This window comes from Neodiprion virginianus, chromosome 3, assembly GCF_021901495.1.
Source record: "Neodiprion virginianus isolate iyNeoVirg1 chromosome 3, iyNeoVirg1.1, whole genome shotgun sequence".
Classification (NCBI taxonomy): Eukaryota; Metazoa; Arthropoda; class Insecta; order Hymenoptera; family Diprionidae; genus Neodiprion; species Neodiprion virginianus.
Window position 1 is genome coordinate 24,266,744 of NC_060879.1, and position 22,830 is coordinate 24,289,573.

At 38.9% G+C, this 22,830-nt stretch overlaps 2 protein-coding genes across 4 annotated transcripts in view; one reads left to right on the forward strand and one right to left on the reverse strand.

The window, feature by feature from the left end:
* The window catches only part of LOC124300174 (TWiK family of potassium channels protein 18-like), a 274,675-nt gene that overhangs the window by 165,860 nt on the left and 85,985 nt on the right, over positions 1-22,830 (forward strand). The window lies entirely within an intron of this gene.
* Positions 1,045-2,079, reverse strand: LOC124299618 (fatty acid synthase-like). Its single transcript, XM_046752884.1, has 3 exons — positions 1,893-2,079; positions 1,413-1,732; positions 1,045-1,182 (listed from the first exon to the last, which is right to left on the reverse strand). Exons 1-3 carry the CDS (start codon positions 2,074-2,076, stop codon positions 1,045-1,047), a joined length of 642 nt encoding a protein of 213 aa, XP_046608840.1. The 5' UTR covers positions 2,077-2,079.

Genomic DNA, 22,830 nt, shown 5'->3' on the forward strand with positions numbered 1-22,830 from the left:
CGACTGCACTCCATCCGTTCACCTGTGCAATTATTGAAGTTTTTTTTCGGTGCGCATTGCTTACACTGGCCAACAGTGGTTTTGTTGCTCTTGATATTTGAGTCGTCTTAGAAAGATTCGATGTCAACGACCTTAGGAGTAAGCGTAGTTTTTCGAAATTGGCTCTAGGTATTTATTTTATCGGCATTTTCATATATGACTCAAAAAAGCAATGTTTAGGTGAAAAATTCGATTTCTTTTTTTTAATATCTAAAGTTTATCAAAAAAATACTATCAATAACCTCAGTTATGCTTACTTTATTCGGACAGAAGTATAAAAAATATGAGAAATATAATACTTTGTTGTTCTCGCCATGAAAAAGAGGGTACGACAAGTTTCTTCGAAAGGGGGGGTATTGGGGTGTTCCGAAAAAAAAAAAAATAAAAAAATTTCTCTCAAACACGCATCAAACTTTCGGTAGAGTATCTTAAATAGAATATCTCAGCCAAATACGAGCTTTTAATATTGATTTTTTTCCATTTTTCATTTAAATAACAGGTAAAAAAGTTTAGGAAAAAATGTATCTCATAAACGTCTGACGTATAAACCATCTAAACGTACATCTAATAAACTATCTGTATCAACAGATTTTTATAGGAAATTTCACGCTCTATAAAAAACTACTGATATAGAACTTTAACCGTTCAAGAGAAATTCGCCTTTAAACATTGAGTCATCTCGAATACAATACTACAATAACATGAAAACCAGAGCCAATCTAATATAATCATAATTATATTCGTAAGTTTTACGTTCTCAAACACCAGGATTCACAGAAAAAATCAGAGCAACATAAAAAAGTATTTATTTCGTAGAGCTGTGTTATTATTACATAAGCCATAGTTAATACAGCGTTCAATCGAACGCCAATGGTTTTTTTTCTATATATTCAGAGAAGAAAGGACACGAACAATTGAAGGCTGAAGGTAACCTTACAACTCGCTGGTTCGATCGGTTGGTATAAGTAAAAGAGGCAACTATTAATAGTTTAATTAGTCGCACTCTCAATAACCGATAGAGACGGGTGATAAACTATCGAACATTGGTGAATCGATCACTTGCATTCCTGGCATTGCAATAACCCATAATAGAAACAGATTCACCTCGAATATACTTGCAACAACATCAATGAGAGTTGATGTCTAAAGCACAAGTGATAAGTCAAGGAAACAAGTTATGCAATACGGGAATGCTATGAACAAGATTACACCGAAATACATTACAGCAGTTTTAATGGAACAAGTTTAGCCGTATAGGGGTTCATGCGCGTGAATCGGTCGATGAATTTGTTTTTGATGGTTTCTCGAGATCACTTTCAAAGTTTCATGAATACGCATCGATAACGAGAGAGTGCAAATTTGTCTATCTTAACCCGCGTAAGTCTTTCGGTGAAGTTATAGGTAATTCTATCAAGTATACTACAAGTTTCTATTATTCTGACCTGCAATGTTGTATACATCCAATCATTTTCAGATTCGCTACAACAAGTTCCTACAAAGACACCAGTCCTAGTTCCACGAAGTTGCACTGGATTGACTCCAGCGTCAATGATAGCTTCGTAAGTGTGTTCCAACAGCATTCTAGCCATAGGATCCATCGTGTGAGCTTCCTTGAAGTTTATGCCGAAAAATTGTGCGTCGAACCTGTCAATATCGTTTACCTTTCCAGTTCTCTTAGGAATATCTGAATTTTCTGCAAATAAGAGTAAATTCAATCGCAGGGACTCGAATGGAATACTAAAAAAAGGTTTGAAAATGGATTAAATGTGATGAACTCTATTAAATACTTCGAAATTGTTCGTACCGAACTACATTATATCTTCTTACATAAACAGATATGAATAATGCTTTACCCAATTTCCAACGACGATCGTCATCGGTAATAAGGTCTACCTTATTGAAAAGGTTCTCTCGGAAATGCGCTACGTTATGTGACTCCGGGAATCTCCCGGCAATCCCAGAAATCACTACCTCGTCACCCGGTTTTGGAAACGGTAATCCCTTGCTGCAACCGTTGCTTCCACTTTTGTTAGGCATATTGCTGCGCTTCTGTAGAGTAAATAGTACTTCCGTCGAGACCGTCCCAGAAGCCTCGAAGCAATGGTGTTCCAACAGTAGACAGCCCTCTTTTTATATCACCGGTTTCCCCTACCAAGATTAATGAATTGTCGCACATGAATTCACGGGAATTATAAATCTACTTAGCAGTGTACAATACAGTATTGTTTATTCTGTTCCTCATTGAATGAATGGAAATAGAAACGAAATTTGCAACGCTATTCATTTCAGGGTCGACTACATTTTTAATAGTGTAATAATCAGCCGGGAAAATTCATAGACACTTGGCCTTGTCTTAAATTAGGAAAAGTCCAATACTTGATCATTACGCATGAGATACATTGTCAAGCCAACATTCGAGCTATCTAAATGCAATTGGTTTATCACATAGCGAACTCAATACTTGACGGCTGACCAAATAATTTTCATGATTATTGTACATGCACAGGTTTGAACAATAATGCGTGTCAAATTTAGGAATATTAGAGGTAATTCAAGTAATGCAAGGTATGCTAAAAATTAAATCAGTTCACTATGATAATTCAATTCACAATAACGACACACCGTCGCATGCTGTTTCGCAATGCTACCACCAGCTTTGAGCATCCTTGATCAAGTAAATCAATATCACAATTATACTTCACGTGACTTCAGTGTTTAGCAATCGAATGTGACAGAAGAACTTGACTTTAATAACAAACACTAGTAGAGGTGAATAATAGAGCTGCCTAACAAGATTTCAAATTTTGTGACTCAGCAATTCAATTCTTTATAAAACCAAGTAAAAATAATTAAGGTTCGATTCCTGGCTCCGTCGTTGATTTTTCGAAATCAACAATTTTTCGAATTTACATTCTTTTAAAAATAATTAAGTTTGAACAAAATTGAATAAAATTGACGCCACTGATATGGAGGGTTGAAATATTTTTTTCCATACGTGGCTGCCACATCGTATTGTTTCCAATCGAGTTCATGTTCATGAAATTGGAATATGCAGTAGAGAACGATGAGAAATGACTACCATAGCATTGTGGTAATTCCATGAATACATAATAGTCTGGAATAACGATACGCGTGTTAAAAATACTTGCACCTACGTGGTATTCTTCCAGTTACGTCGCTATGCAATTGCGCTAGGCTGTGGTACTTGGAAAGTTCAATAAAGCGGAAGTTTGACCTGTGATAATTGAGAATAATGATGCGACAATCAAGGCTCAGGTAATACGTTGTAAATGTTATCGACATGCGAATTTATGTAATTTATTAACGACAAAAAAAAAAGAGTTCGGTTCTTTCTTCGGTTAAATATATCCGCTCATCGTAACGAAACGTGTGTTTCCCTGCTTGGTTCTGGCTCTTTGTATAGTCCAATCCGCACATAACATAAATTATTACTGGAACTGACATTTCATCTTGCCCGCAGGGAGTAAGTTAACTATACGTTCTCTCTTCATTGATTGTTCTTAAATGCTTCTTTTACTATGTCGAAGCTATTGTTAGCGTTTCGTTCTGAACGAATTTCTCGACTTCGCTACGTTTTTCCTGTTACCAATTCGTCACACGGGACGTTATAATCAGAGATCCTCGTCTTCCGCTTGAAATAACTTAAAGGACATCTCACGATGCGATCAACGCATGTTGCAACATCTTACTAGCCGAGTGTATCTGACTTATTGTCGGCCAGAAATGAAGTCATCTAACTGGAGACTGTAAGAAACGTCATATTTAAAGCCAGTAGTCGACTAAATGTCAGCTACAATAAAAAGTGATCTAGAAATTGCCACTAATTATCAATTGACAATTAATAGTGTACAAGTCGACTGTGAATTGACTTGTAGCCATATAAAAACGGTCAAGTGAAACTTTGAAATTTCGAAAATTATCACATTTATTTTTTTCTCGTTATAATCGCAACGGCGAGATCTATAGGATGTCCAATTTTGATTTTGACGTTGCCTCGATCTCGAGATTTGTAGAAGACGTTCGTCGACGTATAACGACAGGCCCGGTTTTGACTTTTGGCTTATCGACAACAGTCACCGTCTTGCCGATTTTCTGCTAACTTTTAATTGGATAAATTCTATGTCTGTCGACATAATGTCGGCCCCAATTAACCAAATGGTTAACGACACTTCGACAAGTATGCCACCTGGGAGTAGGTGAGTTACGACGCACGTACAGAAATATGATCGTACGAACATTAGCGGATTTTTTTCTAAACAGAAATACTTAGTTTATTATAAAATTGGGGACAGTTACAAGTTGTAGGGTACGACTGACTGAAAACTAAAATTACAATGAATAAAAAATGCATTGGCGCAGCCTCTCAATCAGGGGTGGATTTAGAGGCATCATAGAGTTCGCCCTGCTATGATCTGATTCATCTTTTCAATGTCTAATATATTTCGGTAAACTGTGTTGCATTTTTCAGATGTGGGAATTTCGAAAGACAAAAATCATGCCAGTGATTACGATGAATTTTTTCATTTTTAAACAACAAAAAAAAAAACCCCCTGACAAGGATTGTTGAAACTCATAAGCGAGTTAAATCGGTCTGTTGGTATGAAGAAATAATTACAACGGAAATGTTTTTTTGAAAAATATCACTGATGCGTTATGAGTTTTGTTTAGCAAACCAATCTATTTCGAACTACCTTTATTAATTTTTGGAATTCGTTGTCGGATCCCCTAGCGCCGTTGGTACTGCTTAATATCAAGTCTGAAGTACTGAAATATATCGACTTTGATCAAGTTATTAGTACATTTGCTCTGAAAAAATATGTGAACGTAAAAATTTGCAACGAATAAAAAATGGCAAAATTCACTCAATCCATTCCCGGGGCAGGGATTGAGATTCCTACGGATTGGCTCATTTTCCTTTGCCGTCTGGAAAGTTTCGTAGGCTCCGTGTAAACTTGGACGATATTCCACCTGAATTCCCTGCCACGTTATACTTACTCGAGTCTTTGAGGAGCTGCGCGTATAAACTGTTTACCAATTACCGGAGAAGCGGGCAGGCGTTTAAGTATGCAGTGCCTGCTGTGTCTTCACTGAATGATACAGCGGTATTTTTCATTCGAATTACCATAACGTTATTGCACCGGGGCCATAAACGCAACTGTTATTTTTACTGCCGTTGAAACCGATGCGCCTGGCGAAGTGGCAATTCGTTATGAAACGAAGCTTACACAATTTCCTGCTGCAGCGAAAGAGATTAAAGCAAAACACTTCGGTGTAGTGAAGCGATTAAACAAACCTGTCCCGTATCGTAACGTTTGTACGATTGACGCAAAAACCATCGACGAAACGCTCGCTGGGAATCGTTTAGAGCGAAAATAAGAGCGATCAACTTCCACTCGCGACGCTGGAATAAAACGGACCAGATGTATAACGAGCTCTTTAAGCTCGTATAACTCGCATACCACCGAGTGGAAAACGCGTCTCCATTCAGACCGCGCTTTCGGACCAACCCCCGGTCGTTTTGTAGCAGTAATTTAACGGCGGGAACACACGTTGCATACTTGATTACACCTAATTAGCACCCGTTAGTTAACATTGGCAAGCGCGATGCGCCGGCGCCGGTATCCACCAGCATCCGTTCAAGAATTCTAGGTTCTTTTCTGTAGTCGGTATCCCAGAAGGGATGCGCTTCGTGGGATCGCGGTTTAATATAGAGAGAGGGAATTCGAGCTTCGGTGCACCGTAAAATCCCGTTGGGTAATTAAATTCTTTACCCCTGTCGATCCCCGATTGCTTCGAAATAATTCAGCCCCGCAGAGTTGTACACATGGCAAGAAACGGAAGGGGTCGCGAGAAAAGTCGGTGAGTCCTGAAGTGGGTTACGAGTTGAAGCCGTGGCTAAATGTGCCTGATGGTCACGGAGAAAAATTGTAATATTCTGTTAGAGAGGTAGAAATGACTCGGCTGACAACAGCTTTTACTTACGTCACTCTTCAACTTTGAAAATTAAACAAACTGGCTGAAATACGGTATCGCGGACTTCGTTGAAGAGGAACTACTCGCGCTGACGAAATAACTTTTTCATTTTCTCTGCAAAGTTGACAAGTTACTGGTTTGGGTGACTTCGTCGCGAATTCGTCGAGAGCAAAACAAATTAAAAATGATCATTGAATTACTGACCAAATAATGCAATGAAAAAGTATCGGAATTCTGATTTCAACATCGGATTAATGGAAGAAACTACTCTTTCGGTAGACTATATATTAAATGGTAATAGTTCCATGGGGATTTTAAACTGTATATACAAAATACTGGGACATCGAACAGTATAAAGAGATATTCAATTTGGAAACTAAAAAGTGAGCTGATTAGGTTGCGTGATTCGTGTACAGTTTTCGTGAAAATTGAAAGGCTGACAAGGTTTCAGCAAATGATATAATTTTTGAATGAATTGTAGGGTGAGGAATCAAATTAATGAGCCACATTCGCCATTTTTTAGTGTTTGAAAATGTACGAAATGAAAAACCGATATTTTACGATTCCTCGATGGTAACGTAAAATTGTGTGGTGAAACCAATTGAGAATTGGTTACTCTCAACAGATGGATCTTTTTTTATGGTTGAACTGTAAGAGTGATTTTTACCGCTTAAACGGTAAAATTGGTACGTAAAAAAAAAACATGTACGTAACATTTTTTGATTTACTACAACGTAACGTATCGCAGATTGAAAAAAATCGATCTGGTATATCTCGGGTGTCTGATTTCTTTGCGAGTTTGTTAACCAGGCATTGTATCGGAGAACAAAATAAATGGCGAGATTGAGAGACAATCGTATATTCACGTAAACGACAGGAATTTCAGCGCGTGCCTTAACCGTCAATACTGACTGATTAGATGAACGTTAGAGCCATAAGTCGACCGCTAATTGAGCTTGCAGCGAGGATCAGAGGCTGAATTACTTCATCTTACAGAAGGCGTGCGCGCTCCTTTGCGAACTTAAGCGGCATAACTCAAGGTAAAGTATATCAGCTGGTGATATTCCGGTAATAAATTAAATCAGTGAAGATAATCCGGATGGCGTTTCTAGTCTGCCGAGCCCTGATGCGGGCCCAATGTCGTACTTACCGGCACACATGTATATTTATATACACCCACGCAGTCGCGGGGAGCTCACGAGCTCGGGGAATATTTCGAGGGAATGAACCCTTACGGAACTACTGTATGTAATACGAACCCTAAGCCAGATACAAGAGAATGGGGAAAAGGGTTGCGGTGGATGCCGAGGGGCCGTCGTTTGATCCAGAGATCCTAAGAGAATCATCTCGCGACTTTTTTTTCTCAGAGCTGGCTCAGGGGGCTTGAAGTATGAAAAAAAAAGAATTCCCGAAAGTGAAGTCACGTGGGATAAGCGCGCCCGATAACGCAGCGAAATTTTAATTTCACCCGCACGCGATATTGGAAGTCAGGAACTCGGCTAAGTTTTTGCATTTTGTTGAAAAGTTTCGACCAGGAAAAAGAAAAAGAGAAAATAATCTGTACACTTCTTATACGCCAAATAAGATGCTTGGGATTATTTATTAATTTTTTCTTATTTCTTTTTTTTTTTTTAGTTACCCTCAAGCTCCGAGTTTACCGTTTGTGCGCTGAATAATTAATATCTTTGAAAAGTCTGCTGGCACACAGGTTGGCACAGATTGTTTGACCCCGGCGCATACGTACGATGTTGAAATTTCGTTAATAACTTTCAGCCCCAAACCATCGTCACAAACTAATTCAATTAGTAAGCACACGAATCATTGTCAGCTTGATTAAACATTTCCCCAAGACAATCAGAAATCTGTGCAGGAAACAATTTAATTATTCACAGATCAACAATCTTCCGGAAGATTTTCGGAAAATTTGCAAATTTTGGCAAACCGTAAGTTATTTGCGAAACGGTTTCCATGGGCGAACCTGTAAGAGTCGTTCCTGTTCGATCTTCACGTTGGCATTGGCTGGGATCAGAGTAACCGGAAGTCGAGAGGAGTTCGCGTTTCTTACTCAGTTAGGAAATAGGGAGGGAAAAATATCGTCGGGGCGCAGTTTCGAAACGTAGAAAAAGAAGAAGGAGACCCTCGCTTCGCGTTGAGCAAGAGCGGCGAGTGTAAGTACAAGTACGAAGGTTTCGCGTCCATTCGTCTCACCAGCTTCTTTCTTTGCCGTGTGTACGGGTGGCGGGTATTCCGCGAGGTACGGCGAAGGCAGCAAACAAGAAACGCTGCACGCGGAAGCGGAAACAAGGAAACTCGGCTGCATGAAGCGGGAAACGCGAGCTCATTCTTTAATACTGTAACTTTAAATTAGATTGGAAATAAGAAAGGGAACGAAAGCTGGAAGAAAACGGACAAGCACTGGAACGAACCTAGACTATGCGGATAACCGTACATTACACGGAGTCATCATCGTGCTCACACGTTTTTAGAAATACGATGTAGGGTATACTCGAGAGGGTAATTTCACCTCGTGCGAGATCCGCAAGCATTTTACTTAATCGCGAAAAATGCGAGCATCTACATTAAAGATAAATAGAACCCACAGTCGGAGAATGAATCGAAAGTTGGTAAAAGAGAAATGTTATTTGCATCAATAATGGTAAACAGAAATGAGACAAAATCTTAATCCAACTACCGCGAATAACATAATGCTGGTAATTTTTCGAACTTTTTTTTTTGATCTTCTTATTTGTCCTGATTCATACTTTGATGCCAACTATTCATCCCTAATTGGTACACTATGCTGTTTCCTTACATATTTTTCTGGGAAAATCTTGACGTCACGTATTTGAATACTTTTTCAGAACATTGAACGGTGGTAATGATATAAAAATTTCGCGCATCGTGTGAGTATTTCACAGTCGGAAATGTCGGTAAAGAAAGAAATAATTTTCGCTACTATCGAAACACTATAGACGATGTAACCGATGATAGTATCTCTATCGATGTCTCGTACCACAGGAAGCTCTTGCGAAGTGCGTACTGCTAGTTGAAACTGCTTCATATGCTCGCACATACATGTATATTGTACATGCATAGTATGTACTCGACTGGAAAGAACGTGGGGTGGTATGTTTTCAATTTAATTACACGGTACCGGGGAGGAAAATGGAAGGGAAATTGTGGAGGGATGTGAAAAAGAGAAGACGCTTCTTCGTTAGGGGGAAAAGAGAAGAAAAAGAAAAAAACAACCATAAGAACGGAGGCATAAAAGAGTACCAACAAACCGACGTCAGCATCTGCATTCTAAAAACTTACGAAACAAGCTTAACAATGCGGAGCTGCAAGCGGAGAAGTTTTATTTAAATTATGTTTATTCTCTCGCTAGTCCGCGTTGTAGAACATCTGCAGGACTTCTGAATTCCAAAGTAGACCGATAAAGAGTATCGCTGCTTGAAAAGAGCGTACGAAATTTTTATTCCGGATGGGATATCTACGTGTACGATCTAAAAATTGATTATCATAATTTTAGGAAAGGTGTTTATTAGACGATAAAACAATATTATCGCCGTAATCTGGAACGTTCCTCAGGGATTTTGGTAACCAAACTCCGCGTCTTTTACGTCCGAGAGAATCTGGCTTCGGATGCACTAAGCGGCGTGACTATAAAAACGTTTTACTTTGTAAATCATAAACTGTAAATTGCGAATCACGTTGAGTCGAGGTGTTTGACTATGCATGGTGACAAGCCGAAGTTCACCTTTCGGTGGAAAAGTCTCCCCTCTTGCAAACTTGGCTTACACATTTAAAATTAAAATTCAATTAAAATGTTGCCGAGAGGCGACGCTTGTTATCGTTTGAATTTTTTAAACGAATGCCTTTTGTTTAAAAGAACTTCCATGTACCGTGGAGTCTTTACGCTTGATTCTCTGATGATATTTACCTTAGAAATATAAGTTCACCGAATGAATCTGTTAAAAAGTTTTATCCTCTTGCGCCTCAACGCCCGGCTAGCCACGGAATTCGGAACAACAATCAGGTCAACAAAGTTTCAAACTCCCCGGAAGGTGACGGTCTCAATCCAGTAACCGGAGATATGCATAGATCATTTATTGTCGAGCTCTTTGGATCGGTTGATCGAACCGATGCTTGATGTTGTGAAAAGGAGAAAGAAAAAAACGCGAAGATTTTAAACGGGTCGTGAAAACCCTTGGAAAGCGTGTCCCAGAAAGCAGTTAGAACGAAATAGGTTTTCGAAATGAAAGACCATTCGTAATATATTACGAGCATCTGCTACGACTCTATTATCTCGTGAAATATCATCGTGAAATATGCTCCCTACTTTCCCGTTGAAGTTAAAATAAACGAAATGTCAAACGTCTGTGGTACGTTTCTGGACAATTTTCTGCACGAAAGGTGCCGTATAATTAATTTTCGACCATAGCAGACGGAAATTGCATATAGGATAATAAACAGTGAAAGTTGGCCAAAGTTGGCCAGCAAAACTAGCTGGATGAACAAAAAAGATGAGCTGTTTTGCAATTGGTAAAAAGACAATTTGAAAATCAAGTACAACGTTTCATAAACATGTATACGCAATGATAAATGATAGTGAATTATAATGAGTTCAAAAAGAGAAGATGTACCAATTTCTAGGTAAATTCATGGAGATTTCTGATCATAATTATGAATTTTTTTGATGTTTGGGCTATCGCCGTGTCGTAAAGGGAAAGTGAAAAATATTTAAATGATGATATAGAGTAATTTACAAGCTTGAGGAAAATTTGTTCATTTTTAGCGACCTTTTTTACGATAACAAATAAAAATAGGAAGCCGTAGATTTCGAAAACACGAATTGAAAGATCCACTTGAAACCAAATTGCACGTGAAATTTCTCGCAAACTTGGGTACAGTGAAAACATAGTGAAAAAAGGAGGCAGAAAAAGCTCCCGGGATATCCAAGGTTGAAGACCCTGCAATAAAAGAGGAATTTTCGTGACACACACACCCAGTGGCGAGCGGTGGAAATAGATAATGGAGGAGATAACGTGCCGGGTCACGATTCAGGAGATTTCGTCTTATGATATTAGAAGTAACGGATCCAGCCGTACCATCCTTATTACCAACTACGTATTCCCTGTCTCCTATATTACTGGAAGCGCACCATGACCCGTCTTACCAGCTCGGCCCGGAATGGAGTGAGGCTGGTTCCGCTGAATTTGGACCTTATTCCTTCCTTCCTCGCCATAACTTTGGTCGGTCATATTTCCCGGCTGGTGGTAGCGTCTTCCCCGAAGCTGGTTGAAAAGAAGAGGAAGAAGAAGAAGGAGAAACGGAGTTAAACAGTCGAAAGGAAATAGCACGCTTGATTTTTATAACAATTTTACTGACAGCATATTCGATATCACCGCCGTATGAATCGCGGGAGATATTCAATTACTTGCCCAAGCAGCGAGGCTGAGATTTACACAAACCGACTTTTCCGGTGAAATAATCTTCCCGCATAACTTGATCCCGTAATTCCAAAACCGCGAGCTGCCGATTTGAGCCGCAAAGCTCAAGTGATCCGTTCAAATGCCAGAACGTACATACGTCGATGCATCGCCCCAAAGATTAATGGTGCATTATCCCCATAACTAATGGATCACGGAGCGAAAAGCATTCGACGACGAAACGACGACGGAACCCGTTGACAAATCAGGAAACATAAATTACCGAATGATCGATATTAACATCACGTCAACGATTTGGGGATAACAGATCCACATGAAAAGTGGACGAATGAGTTGATGTAAGATTTCAAAAGGAAAAAACAACGATTCAGGCATATTAAAATTTAGGCAACAAATTTACGACTCATTATGATCACTCATCGCATTGGTTTCGGCGTGGTTACAGTTAATTCGATATTATTGAGTGCTCGATGTTTTTACCGTTTCTTTTTGTCAACGCTTTTAATACATTCTGTTAAATTAAATTGTTAAATCAGTTTCGCAGCCCAGTAGTATCAACGATCGTCCAACAATGTTCTTCGCTTTTTGCAACAATCCTTTTACAGCATGTAATATTACAGGTGGCTAGAAGCTTTCATTCAATTATACAGCAAGAAAAATTAATCTTAATTGAAATAATTCACTTTGCAACAAAGAAAAAGTTTGAATCAATAAATCACCTGCCGATAGGAATAGTTCCAGCGATATTTATTTGCGTACAGCGTTCACAACTCAATATCCTGTTAAAGTAATCACTATCGTTCAGTTTTTTTACTCTATTAAATCTTGTTAAAATCTCAGTATCAAGTATTTTCCATTCTCGTATTAGAGATTTATTTGTTATTTTACGACTAAGATTTTTCCTTTTAAAGAAACTACCATCAGCTTTCAAGAGGCGAAATGCTTCGTAGGAAAAGGAGAACATAGTACCAACACGATGCAGGCGCTTGGGGAAACCTGTTCACGACGTACCGCAACGTGTTGATGGTTTCAGTTGCGAAAGTGTAGCAGGAATAATGCAGGATGCGGAGGTATGAGAAGCTGAAAGCCTGACGAACATCATATCCCCGTGCAGAAGGGGAAACTTTGGGTGGACACCCGCTAACCGTGATCGCTAGTTCAAGTCCGAAACTTCGTTGGGAAGTTTGCCTGTCAATTTGGCAAAGTTACCCAGCCGTGTCAATGGAAAATGAAATTGTATCTATGATGTTGCGAGTTGTGAGTGAAGGTAGCTTGTGTGACGTTTCCGCAGAATTGTCGCCGTTCCATCGCTTTTCGTCATAAAATTACATAACATAAATATCTCAAAAGTAACCGAATTATGCGATTCGATCAGATTTGTTTCATTCTTTGTCAGAATCAATTCATTCGAAGCACTTTCATCGTGAATAATGTCCACAATTTTACTCGGTGAGATGTTTTGCGGTGCCTACAATATCTCAGAAACGATGTAAAGAAAAAATCGTACGTTTGGAGTGAATAAAATTAAATTTTAGTTTCAAACAATCGCCACTTTGTTGAAAAGGAAATTTAAATCGTGGCAAAGGGTAAGCTATACAAAAATCTTCTCTCCAATTTTCAATCAAACCGATATCATCTATTTTTGAGCTTTCATGGATACCGTAAAACATTTCGTACAAAATGGTGAACTTTGTTGCGAATAAAATTGTTTCCGATTAATTGATTCCAATAAAAAAAGACGTGAAAAAATTGATCGCTTAATTCGATTGGAGTTTGCTTTATTTAAAAATATGTGGACCAAGCTTTGTTCACGTCTTTTTAAATAAAGCAAACTCCAGTCGAATTAAACGATCGATTATCAATGTTTAAATTCCCGAAATTCACCCCTTTTTAGCGGTCTACTCGTATATTATACCCCCTCAATAACGGCATTCCGTAAATCGATGGAAGCTTATTAATTTGAGTAAACCAGTTTCGCCCGGCGGGAAACCTCGCCTGTTCTAAGCGACGATCTCAGTAGTATGGAAGGCTCTGATTTTGCGACTCGGTTATACAGCCTGAAAACCTAGGTTAGCTGAGACCTTGTCGAGTGAATATAATCACGAGACGCCTCGAGATCGTTGCAAAAAAAAAAAACATCTTACTCAGCCTGTGAGTGGGAAAAGTTATTATTCTGAATTATCTGGGCATTCATTTTCTTCGCGGAGGAGGAACAAATTGCCCTCAGGACTTGTTTCCCGACTTTATTATCAGCGTTGTTATCATTATTGCGATTTTCCATTTCAAGTATACCGCGTTACGTCCAATTTTCAGCTGCTAGGTTACTTACTGTCATTTCAACTCAAAAGTAAAGTACCAAACGTGAACCTTACAGATTTTCTTCATTCCACGATACGTTGCATGGTACATAAAAAACCGGATAAATATTTTTTATCGTGCTAATTCGGCAGGTTAAGAAGTCAAAGCCACCACCGTAGTTAAACCCCCCCCTTCCAAAATAAAGGATGCAACCTCTGAGGATAGAAACTCTAGGCAACTTATCGTCTCTTAATTGTAAATAATAATCATCTTTATATGATTTTTCGAAGTGAAACCTAGGGCCAATTTTCAACTCTTAAGCGGCTTAATTAGCACTTCAAAAATTTGTCTCTAATGTTTTTCAATGCGTTACAATAAATGAAGAAGAAAAGAAGAATGAATCATTCCGTATAACAGATATTAACGTTGGAGATATTTTCCAAAAAAAATATCGATACAGATAAATGAATTCTAGATTATTGTTCTGATTTTCAAGGGGAAATGTTTCACCGGTTGTCAAACAGAATACACAGAAGTTCTTTCATACTTTGGTGTGTTTACGCAACGCATAGACATTATACAGGATATTTCGATTTACACTCGGAGCTTCAACTCCTGGCCTGGACCTCAATCGGGATTTATGTAACAGGGTTGGCTGGACACTCGTAACGGAGTACGGGGATCGAGAGGGAGGGAGAGAAAGAGAGAGAGGGTCCCGGCTCAACAAATTCGCGTCGCGGAGTCTGATGTCGGCATTACGTTCCCCCGAAACTCGGTGAGAATTGGCGCTGTGTTTGCCTCAAACGGCCCGCTACAGAGACAGTCGTTGCCATTCTGATTCGCAATCTAGTCGCGGCGCCGCGTCACGCCCACATCGCGTCCCGGGTATCGTTCAAGTAATAGCTGAAACTCCAGGAGCAAGATTATACAACCCCCTGAGATTCGAGATCGTTCTTCACGAGCCATTTCGAACTTTATCACGATCCATAAAAAGGCGCTATGGAATAGCGGCGTGTTCATCGATGTATCGAAATCAATTTACAACAGGCGCCGGAAATGTACAACCCACCGACCGATGTGGGTATTCAAATTTTTACTGATGACGATTAAGCGTTGTGCTGCAACACACCGAGGTTAAAATGACCCCACGGTATCTTCACCACACATTTTCTATTTTTTACTATTTTTTCATATTGCGGTCGCAAGACTTGAAAGAAGCGATTTGCTCACATATTCGTCTCTTTCACTACGCAGTTCAGGTCTATTATCGCTTTGTCGTCCAGGATAATTTTGTTTCCGTCTTCTCGCCTTCTCAGCACTGTTAAAATTGAAATATGTAATCAATTCGTTCATTAATTCAAAAAACGCAAAACTTTAGCACCTGGCTGCACCTCGTAATTCCTATAGGCGATGTTCGGTCCAAGGGATCGTTCATCAATCCATAGATTAGTCGTTGATCGCCTGCTTCAACGGTCCGTTCAATCCATTCCATAATTCAGACTAATCATTACGTCAAATCTCGCGAGAAACCAAATAATTCGAAGAATCAGAAATATTTAGTGCTGATGTGGAGACATCAATTTTCACTGCATTAGCAAAGATTTTTCAAGCACTGTCAAGAGGCTTGATTTTCAATGTAGCAAACCCATTAATCAAGCTTGGAAAATTATAATCGTTAGAACAAATTGTCTTGCCATCTCTACATTGACATTAAAATTTTCTGGTCCAGCGAGTTTATTTGCTTCCGCGCATATATCGGTGAAAAATTTGTATTTAATATTGAAACAATCACTAATTCCGTCCGAGAACTTTTGAAAATATGAAGTAGAGTTCGAGCAAATTTCAACCACTTCGGTGGTTTAATTTTTTCAACCGTGACCAATCTCGCTAAAATGCTAAATCCGAACTTTGGATATTGGGAACTTTGATCCACCCCCGTGCCGTGAAATTCGTTGTTACGAACTACTGCAAGCCCCTGCACGGTGAATAATTGCCAACAGTTGCCAAAATTCCTTTTCCCAACGCAGCAATGCGCCACAAACCGCAGTCGAGCCAACATCAGCATTTTCAACTCTATTCATACTAATGATGCTCTGCACGATGAATTTGCGAATAATCGTTACAGCTAATTTGCAAATCATTTCAATCCTCTGCAGCTGAATGCGGTAAATTTAGTAGCAAGAAAACTCATCGGCAGAAAACACGCTGTACGTTTATACGTGTGAGGCACGTGGCTTTCAAGAAGTAATAAAGCTCAGATATGACTGACCTTAATTTGCAATAACTTTATCTATTACCAGCAGGCAAACTGTTTCGCATTTCCCTTTCCGCTACCGTTGGAGAAAAAAAAAAAACAAAAAACAAGACAAAAGTGCGTATAATACTTACCACTTTCCACCGACCAAGAGCGAAACAGGGTGGAACCCTCGGTTCTACATCTTCCTTTATTTCTTGGTTTGTTTTTTTTCTCTTAATCTAACTTTTATCTCCTTTTTTTGTTTCCTGCTTTCATTTCTTTGTTTCTTCTCATCTCGCACTATTCTCGCCCTCCTGTTAACCGGCTCCACTGACCCGACGGGGTTAAGAGAAAAGCTCAGACCGCAGGATTCAATTATTGACCCCCGGATCGCAGGGCCACGATGGTCTTAAATTGATTACAAGAGTTTACTTTCCTTGTCGGGAGTAATTATCGTTACACAAGTCCGACAGCTTCATGGCAGTAAGTCTAGTATGTATGTATAATGTACCTTATCGCTCGTTATAACTTAGAATTTTCCAATTGTAATAATAAGAATAAGAATAATATAGTATTAAACCTGTGCCAGGACTTTGGTCGGAAAGTCATATTATAGTTGTTATCTGAAATTACACTGCGGTTATCGGGTGTTTCGGGTCAATGGTTTCCTAATACGGATCCTTGCAACGTCGATTAAGCTCTGTTGTAAATTGAAATTTCTTGCCAGCACGCAAAAGCCTCTCGCTTCTTACTCCCTGCTTTTTGCCGGATTTCACCCCGTAAGTGTAACCAAGTTCCTGAACCCGCATGCAGGTTGCCCTGCTGCACGATCTCGCTGAGTTGTTGGTGCTTTCGGTGCCTCCAATCAAGTGCTCAATTCAATTATACCGTACTTACAACAACCACCCGGCGTCATCCGAGACTTTGCCGGAAATTGAACTTGCCGAGTGAATTTCAATTCCTCGATCCTGCGTTTTTTCCGCAGTTTACCTGAACGCGGTTATTTTCGGAAGTGGTAATTAGGGCTTTGCAATTCCGAACAAGTTATCACTCGCTTCTTAATTCTTAATCACACAATTATTAAGATATTGTAATAACGCATTTGCAAGTGGTCCGAAAACAAGATTACCGCCATTAACATGTATAAACGTTGAGCCTAAATAACGCGAAGAAAATTCTTAATTACCGGTGTATTAATTAAGAAAGATCGAGTTGTTATGCAGGACTATGGAAGAGAGATCAAATTATAATTCAATTCTCAACTTAATCAACCGGTAATTACGCAACAATGGTAGGGGGCCTTTGAGCTTGAAAGCTTTACTGGTCGCATCTTTTGTTGCGGTTTAGAACGTACGTTATTGCTCTTGTAGATTTCGAACTAACTGGAAAATGAACTTTGATGTACCACAGGAATTCACGCTGGTAATTCGGATTCATCCTACCCTTGATCCACACAGGCAATTATAACTTTTATCGGTATATTTTCCTGTAACATTCATCTCATACCTGCTGGAATCTCTACCGTGAATTAATATCTTGAAAATTGCATATTTGTATAAACCACAGTAAAGTAAATATGTAACTCAGTAATTTCATTTGTACGAATTTTCATCTTCTTCTGGCTGATGAGATATACGTATTATCGATTCGTTGTATAAATTGAAAAATTTAGATCCTGATGATTTTAAAAATTATAAAAATTATACGGTATGCGATGTTCGGAAACCAAAACGAGAGAACTGTTGGTCTATTAAAAATTGAATCGATTCCTTTCGGTTCACGGTAATTATTCTAAACATACGCATCGGGACAACGAGTCGGAACATAATTCAATCGCTTGTGAAAACAGACGAAGATTTTCTATGGTATGATGTATGATAACCAAAAGCAATCAGATTACTACGCTAAATTAAATTTTCACGCATGATGCCTTCTCCGTTCATTTGCAACGGTGGTTATTCTCGCATAATTCCCGTGAGATATACGCAGACGGAACTATAAGCTTTCGCCTACTCGTTGCCTCATGGCTTATATGCAAATTCAACGCTATGGAGTGTTTATTGCGACTGTGACGTCAAGTTACATTTCTTACCGTCGGTTCCATACCAACTTCCATTTACAGCCACTGTAATTCTGGTATAAAGTGCAGCCAGATCCCGTGAATTGTTCATTCTGATTTGGTAATTGATTGGTCGATGTGAAAAATGATCGCCGCTTCTGGAACGTCGATGTTGAAATTCTGGAGAATAGATTGATACGTAAAAGAAATTCAATTCACATCGATGATAGAAATTGTTATACCGATAATTCATATACGCTCCATTGGTCATTCATAGATGGACAAACATACGTTCAGAAAATCCGAAATAAAACCGAGCTTTCGTAATACGTACTTTGAGAATTGAGTATGAACGATTTTGCAGAGGAGGAAAACATAACCGTTGGAAAAACCATCCTTGTCCGGCCCATTTGGCAAGAGTCGGCTGAAAGCCTATTATCTTTTTATTTATTATGTTTTACGTAACTTTTACGGGAAGTGGTGGGCAAGGCGGGGAAAAATCGAAGGGTGATGTATGCTGTGGCAAATATACCTATATCTGGATTATACAACGATGAACAGACAATAATTATCAGGATTTATGTAGAAAGTTCGAATTCGGGGTAACGAAGCGTGTGATGCTGCGGGGATCGAAAAATGCAACGCTACTCACCGCAGTGAACTTAATTCAAACTAATTAGACAAGTCGATATCTTATGGAGATATCGATAATTTTCAGAAATTAACAAAGCTTCTTTTTTCTTCCATCGCGCTTCGTTGATACTGCGAAATTACGAACAGTCAGATAAATGTTTGAAATTGTTGCTTATTCTAATATACTGCACGCAAAATAAATTGCAATAAGTCGTGTACCGATGTGTCAATTTCCGCATGTGAAAATATGTGAAATATGAATTCCTGTAATTGGAAACTGTTTTACCAAGCGCGTATTTCCAATCTCCTCTAATTCACATTCTCTCGGGTCTTATTCTCGATATTTCACTTTCACGTCAGCTTATTATAACTAGCAAATAAATATTGATCACGCAGGTGTGGTAAAGAGATATAGCCGAAGCGATGCAATTTAATTTACAGCCCCGTTATTTCTTGCGAGCTTATTCTGTGTCACGTTATTGCGCAAAGTTTGATTTTCACATTCGAATTTTTGTCGTACCCTTAACGTGGAAAAAAAAAATAACCCAAGGTATTTCAAATGGGTGAGATTCTGATCTTTCTGACCATGAAAACCGTTTTAGCACGTGGAACGGAATTGATTTTAAAAAACATTGAAACAAACACGACTTTTGTCAAATAACGTATTTTTTCAAAGTACCTAAATGTCCAACCAAAAACGGATTCCTTTTAGAAATTAACGTGTTTCTAGTGCAAATGGTAAATGATAGAGATCTGAAACTTGCAGATTATTTGCATCTTGATACGTTCATATTATATAACTAGAAAACTATAACTAGAAGAAATCAAAATCGCAGAAAGATCGTAATTTTAGTCCGGGTTATTAAATGTAGTTTCTTCCAATACTCGTAAACTAGGTTTCAATTCTTCAAAAGTCTGACGCAATAAATCAATCGTGCCAAGATATCGCGGATAATGGAGAGCGCGTTTTCATCGAGTGCCGCCACACCCTCTTATCAGTAACTGATATTATGCCATTCTAAGAGATACGGGGGATATTATTTACGATGATCCGCACGTCGGAAGTTCTTTCGCGAAGCTTGGCGATAAATGGCCAATAACTTTGATCCTTGCAGTTTTGGCGAAAGGTCAGAAACCTCAACAATAGATAGGCTTGATGGGTTCTAGGTGACCAAAATTCTTCCAACTCCTCAAATCGACTTACCGCGCATGCCCAGAGGCGGGAAATTTGAAAAGTGTGTAGGTAAAATGAGCAGTAGAATTACATACTTTGGAATTTGGAAAAATTTTGGTGGTCTACAACACGCCTATAGAACTATAAGCTGCGAAATGAAACTATGCAGATAAAAGTTGACGTATAAATGAAATTATTGCAAATGTTTCGCACAGCGATAACCAGGCGATGATAAAGGCACCGGAAGACGGGAACCGTGATCGCGGATATCAAACACCGACTCTTACCACGCCGACGATTCTTCTCCAATCCCAAAGTACCGGCCATTAGTCTTTACCCCGCTGCCGTGAAATACAGCGCATTATATGTATAGCCATCATCCCCCCATCGCGTTACTATGGAGTAACGGTTGCTCCTTGATTTCGGTTACGGGTCGGTATCAGAATACATCCCTCAAACAATATCAGAACAGCTTCTTGAAAGAAAAATTCTCGACATTTATCAGAGCGTAGCGGGTGTCTTTTTTTTTTCTTCTTATTTCTATTTTAATTTTTATTCCTGGTAGCGAGATTTGTCGGCGTTACGATGATGAAAGAAGGAAAAATAGAAGAAAAGTTGAAAGACGAGAATGAAATTCCATGCTTTATTCACGATTTTTTTTTTTCCTTTTTTCTTTTTTCTTATAAAACATAATTCGTTCTAGATTCTACGTCGGATTACTTTACCTAAAGCACAATCGTAAAAAGCTGGGATTTCTCTTCCATGCCTCGGCGATAGTGAGAAAAAATAACGAGAATGAAGACTCACACACGAATCGCGACATCGCAGCAAACCTTGAAGCGAACACTTCAGCACTCCGTTTGCTTCTCCCCGGATTTTTCGGGATGGAAATATTACAGTCTTGTATATTCATTAATCGCCGTACTATGTATTTGAGACAAGCATTGTTATCGAGCACATTGCGTAGTAGACGGTAAACGAAGCCCCTTTATGTTCTTCCATTGTGTATACTGCTTTGTGAAAAAAAATTCATGCACAATATTATTACTTACTGGAATATTGACTTGGATGTGAAATTTTTTACGTATACGAGTATGTTTGAGTCAATTGAATTTGAAACAAAAATCAAATCATACGATTTCAAGTAAAACTATTGAGATTGCTTTCAAAACATCCTTTACAGATCATGTTTTCTACATACATGGAATCCCTTCTACGTTGATAATGATGTACTGAAATTCACACACTTTTGGGATCGACTTGAAATTTGTGTAGTATGTGTTATTCCAACGGTCAAAATGTCAAACAGTCAATTCTACGTCAAATTTTGCGAATGTCATGACGTTCAACCCTAATATCGACAGAATTTCGATTTGAACATCTGCTTTATTGAATTGTATTATATTTCGAAATACGGGTTACTCACATACCGAAGAATTCATTTTGTCGAATTTATTCCAAAATATCAAAAAATATTTTATCACGACGAACAAACGATAATTCATTAATGTAGCGACAAAAAAAAAAATTCCAAAATAAAAAAAGAAGACCAACTGTTCTTTAAATAGTGACAAAATGTCGTTTGGTCGAAGCCTGTGAGAAATTAATTAAAAGAAAGTATACCTTTTCCACGAAAACATAATTATACGTGATTAAATGAGTTCCATTTATGGCATGAATGGAAAAACATTTTTTTCAACGATTGAAATATTTATTCGGTGATTTGGTGAGCTTTTTTCATAACTTTAATCAATGCGTATTTCGTAATCGACAAGTCAGAGTTTCAGATCCGTCGAAAACGAAACGAGTCACATTCAACCAGAAACATATAATCATTAATATTTTTGAGAGTCGGATCTTTTTGCTTATCTACTGGCGTTGAGTGGCAAACTTCACAGAAAACTCTTGGTTTAAGATGCTTCCCATCCAACTGTGATCCCCGGACAAGCCGTAACCCGCGTGTTATCACCGTAAACTCGACGGTTTCAACTCCATCAGCATCGAAACGAGAGCGTGAGGCTTCGAGTGGTCAACTTTAGAATCGAAATTGGAAATTCGGATCTCTAGTCACATTCGTGGGTCCAGTCGGGGCGATGTCGACACAACCACACCTGAGCCTTGAGGGACATTTTAGCGATTCTACTTGACGCATTTGACGGTCCGCAGAGGCGTGTTGCGTAGGATGAATGAGGGTAAGGCGCTTTCATGACCTCCGTTATGCTGCTTCGGGTTTTCCGCGTCAATATCGAAGGGCACACATTCGCCTGCACTTTCGCCTTGAGTTCCTCGCGGTAAAGGGGGAGAAAAATTGACTGGTACAAAAATGTCACGTTTCAACCTTGTTCCGTTCGAGCCAACTTGATATGTGGGCATGAAAGCTGCTTTGAAAAGAAGATTTATGGAAATTGCCGCTGGTAGGTTACTGAAATCGTCGACATTTCGATCTACCGATCGCTTTCGTCTTGCATGCTTTTACAACGAGGTATAAATTCGTTTTGGTCAGTTATTCAATGATAATGATTCGGCTTAACGTACCACCGCTGACTAAGTCGGTGCAAATCGAATGAAAAAAATTCATAAATCCTGCGAAGGAAAGCTTTAGGAACACTACGTGATTTTTTCGCGCAATTCAAACTCCGTAAAGATGTATGAGATAATCGCTTGCGTCAGTCGATTTTACGTTACTTTTGAAAAATTTTACAACTTTATACAGAACAAATACTTATAAATCTGGCGTATTAGGTGCCACGTCTAATGGTATTGGAATATGAAATTTTTGCACCTGCGAAGAACTTTTCTTCAACGTCTTACAAGTTTTAAAACGTTTCAATATAAATTCATGACGTCGATCCGATCAATCGCAGGTGAAATGAATTTTACTGAAATTCATCCGAAACAAAATCCTCAACATTTCCCGGTCTACGTGACGCATACATCTAATTCCGGG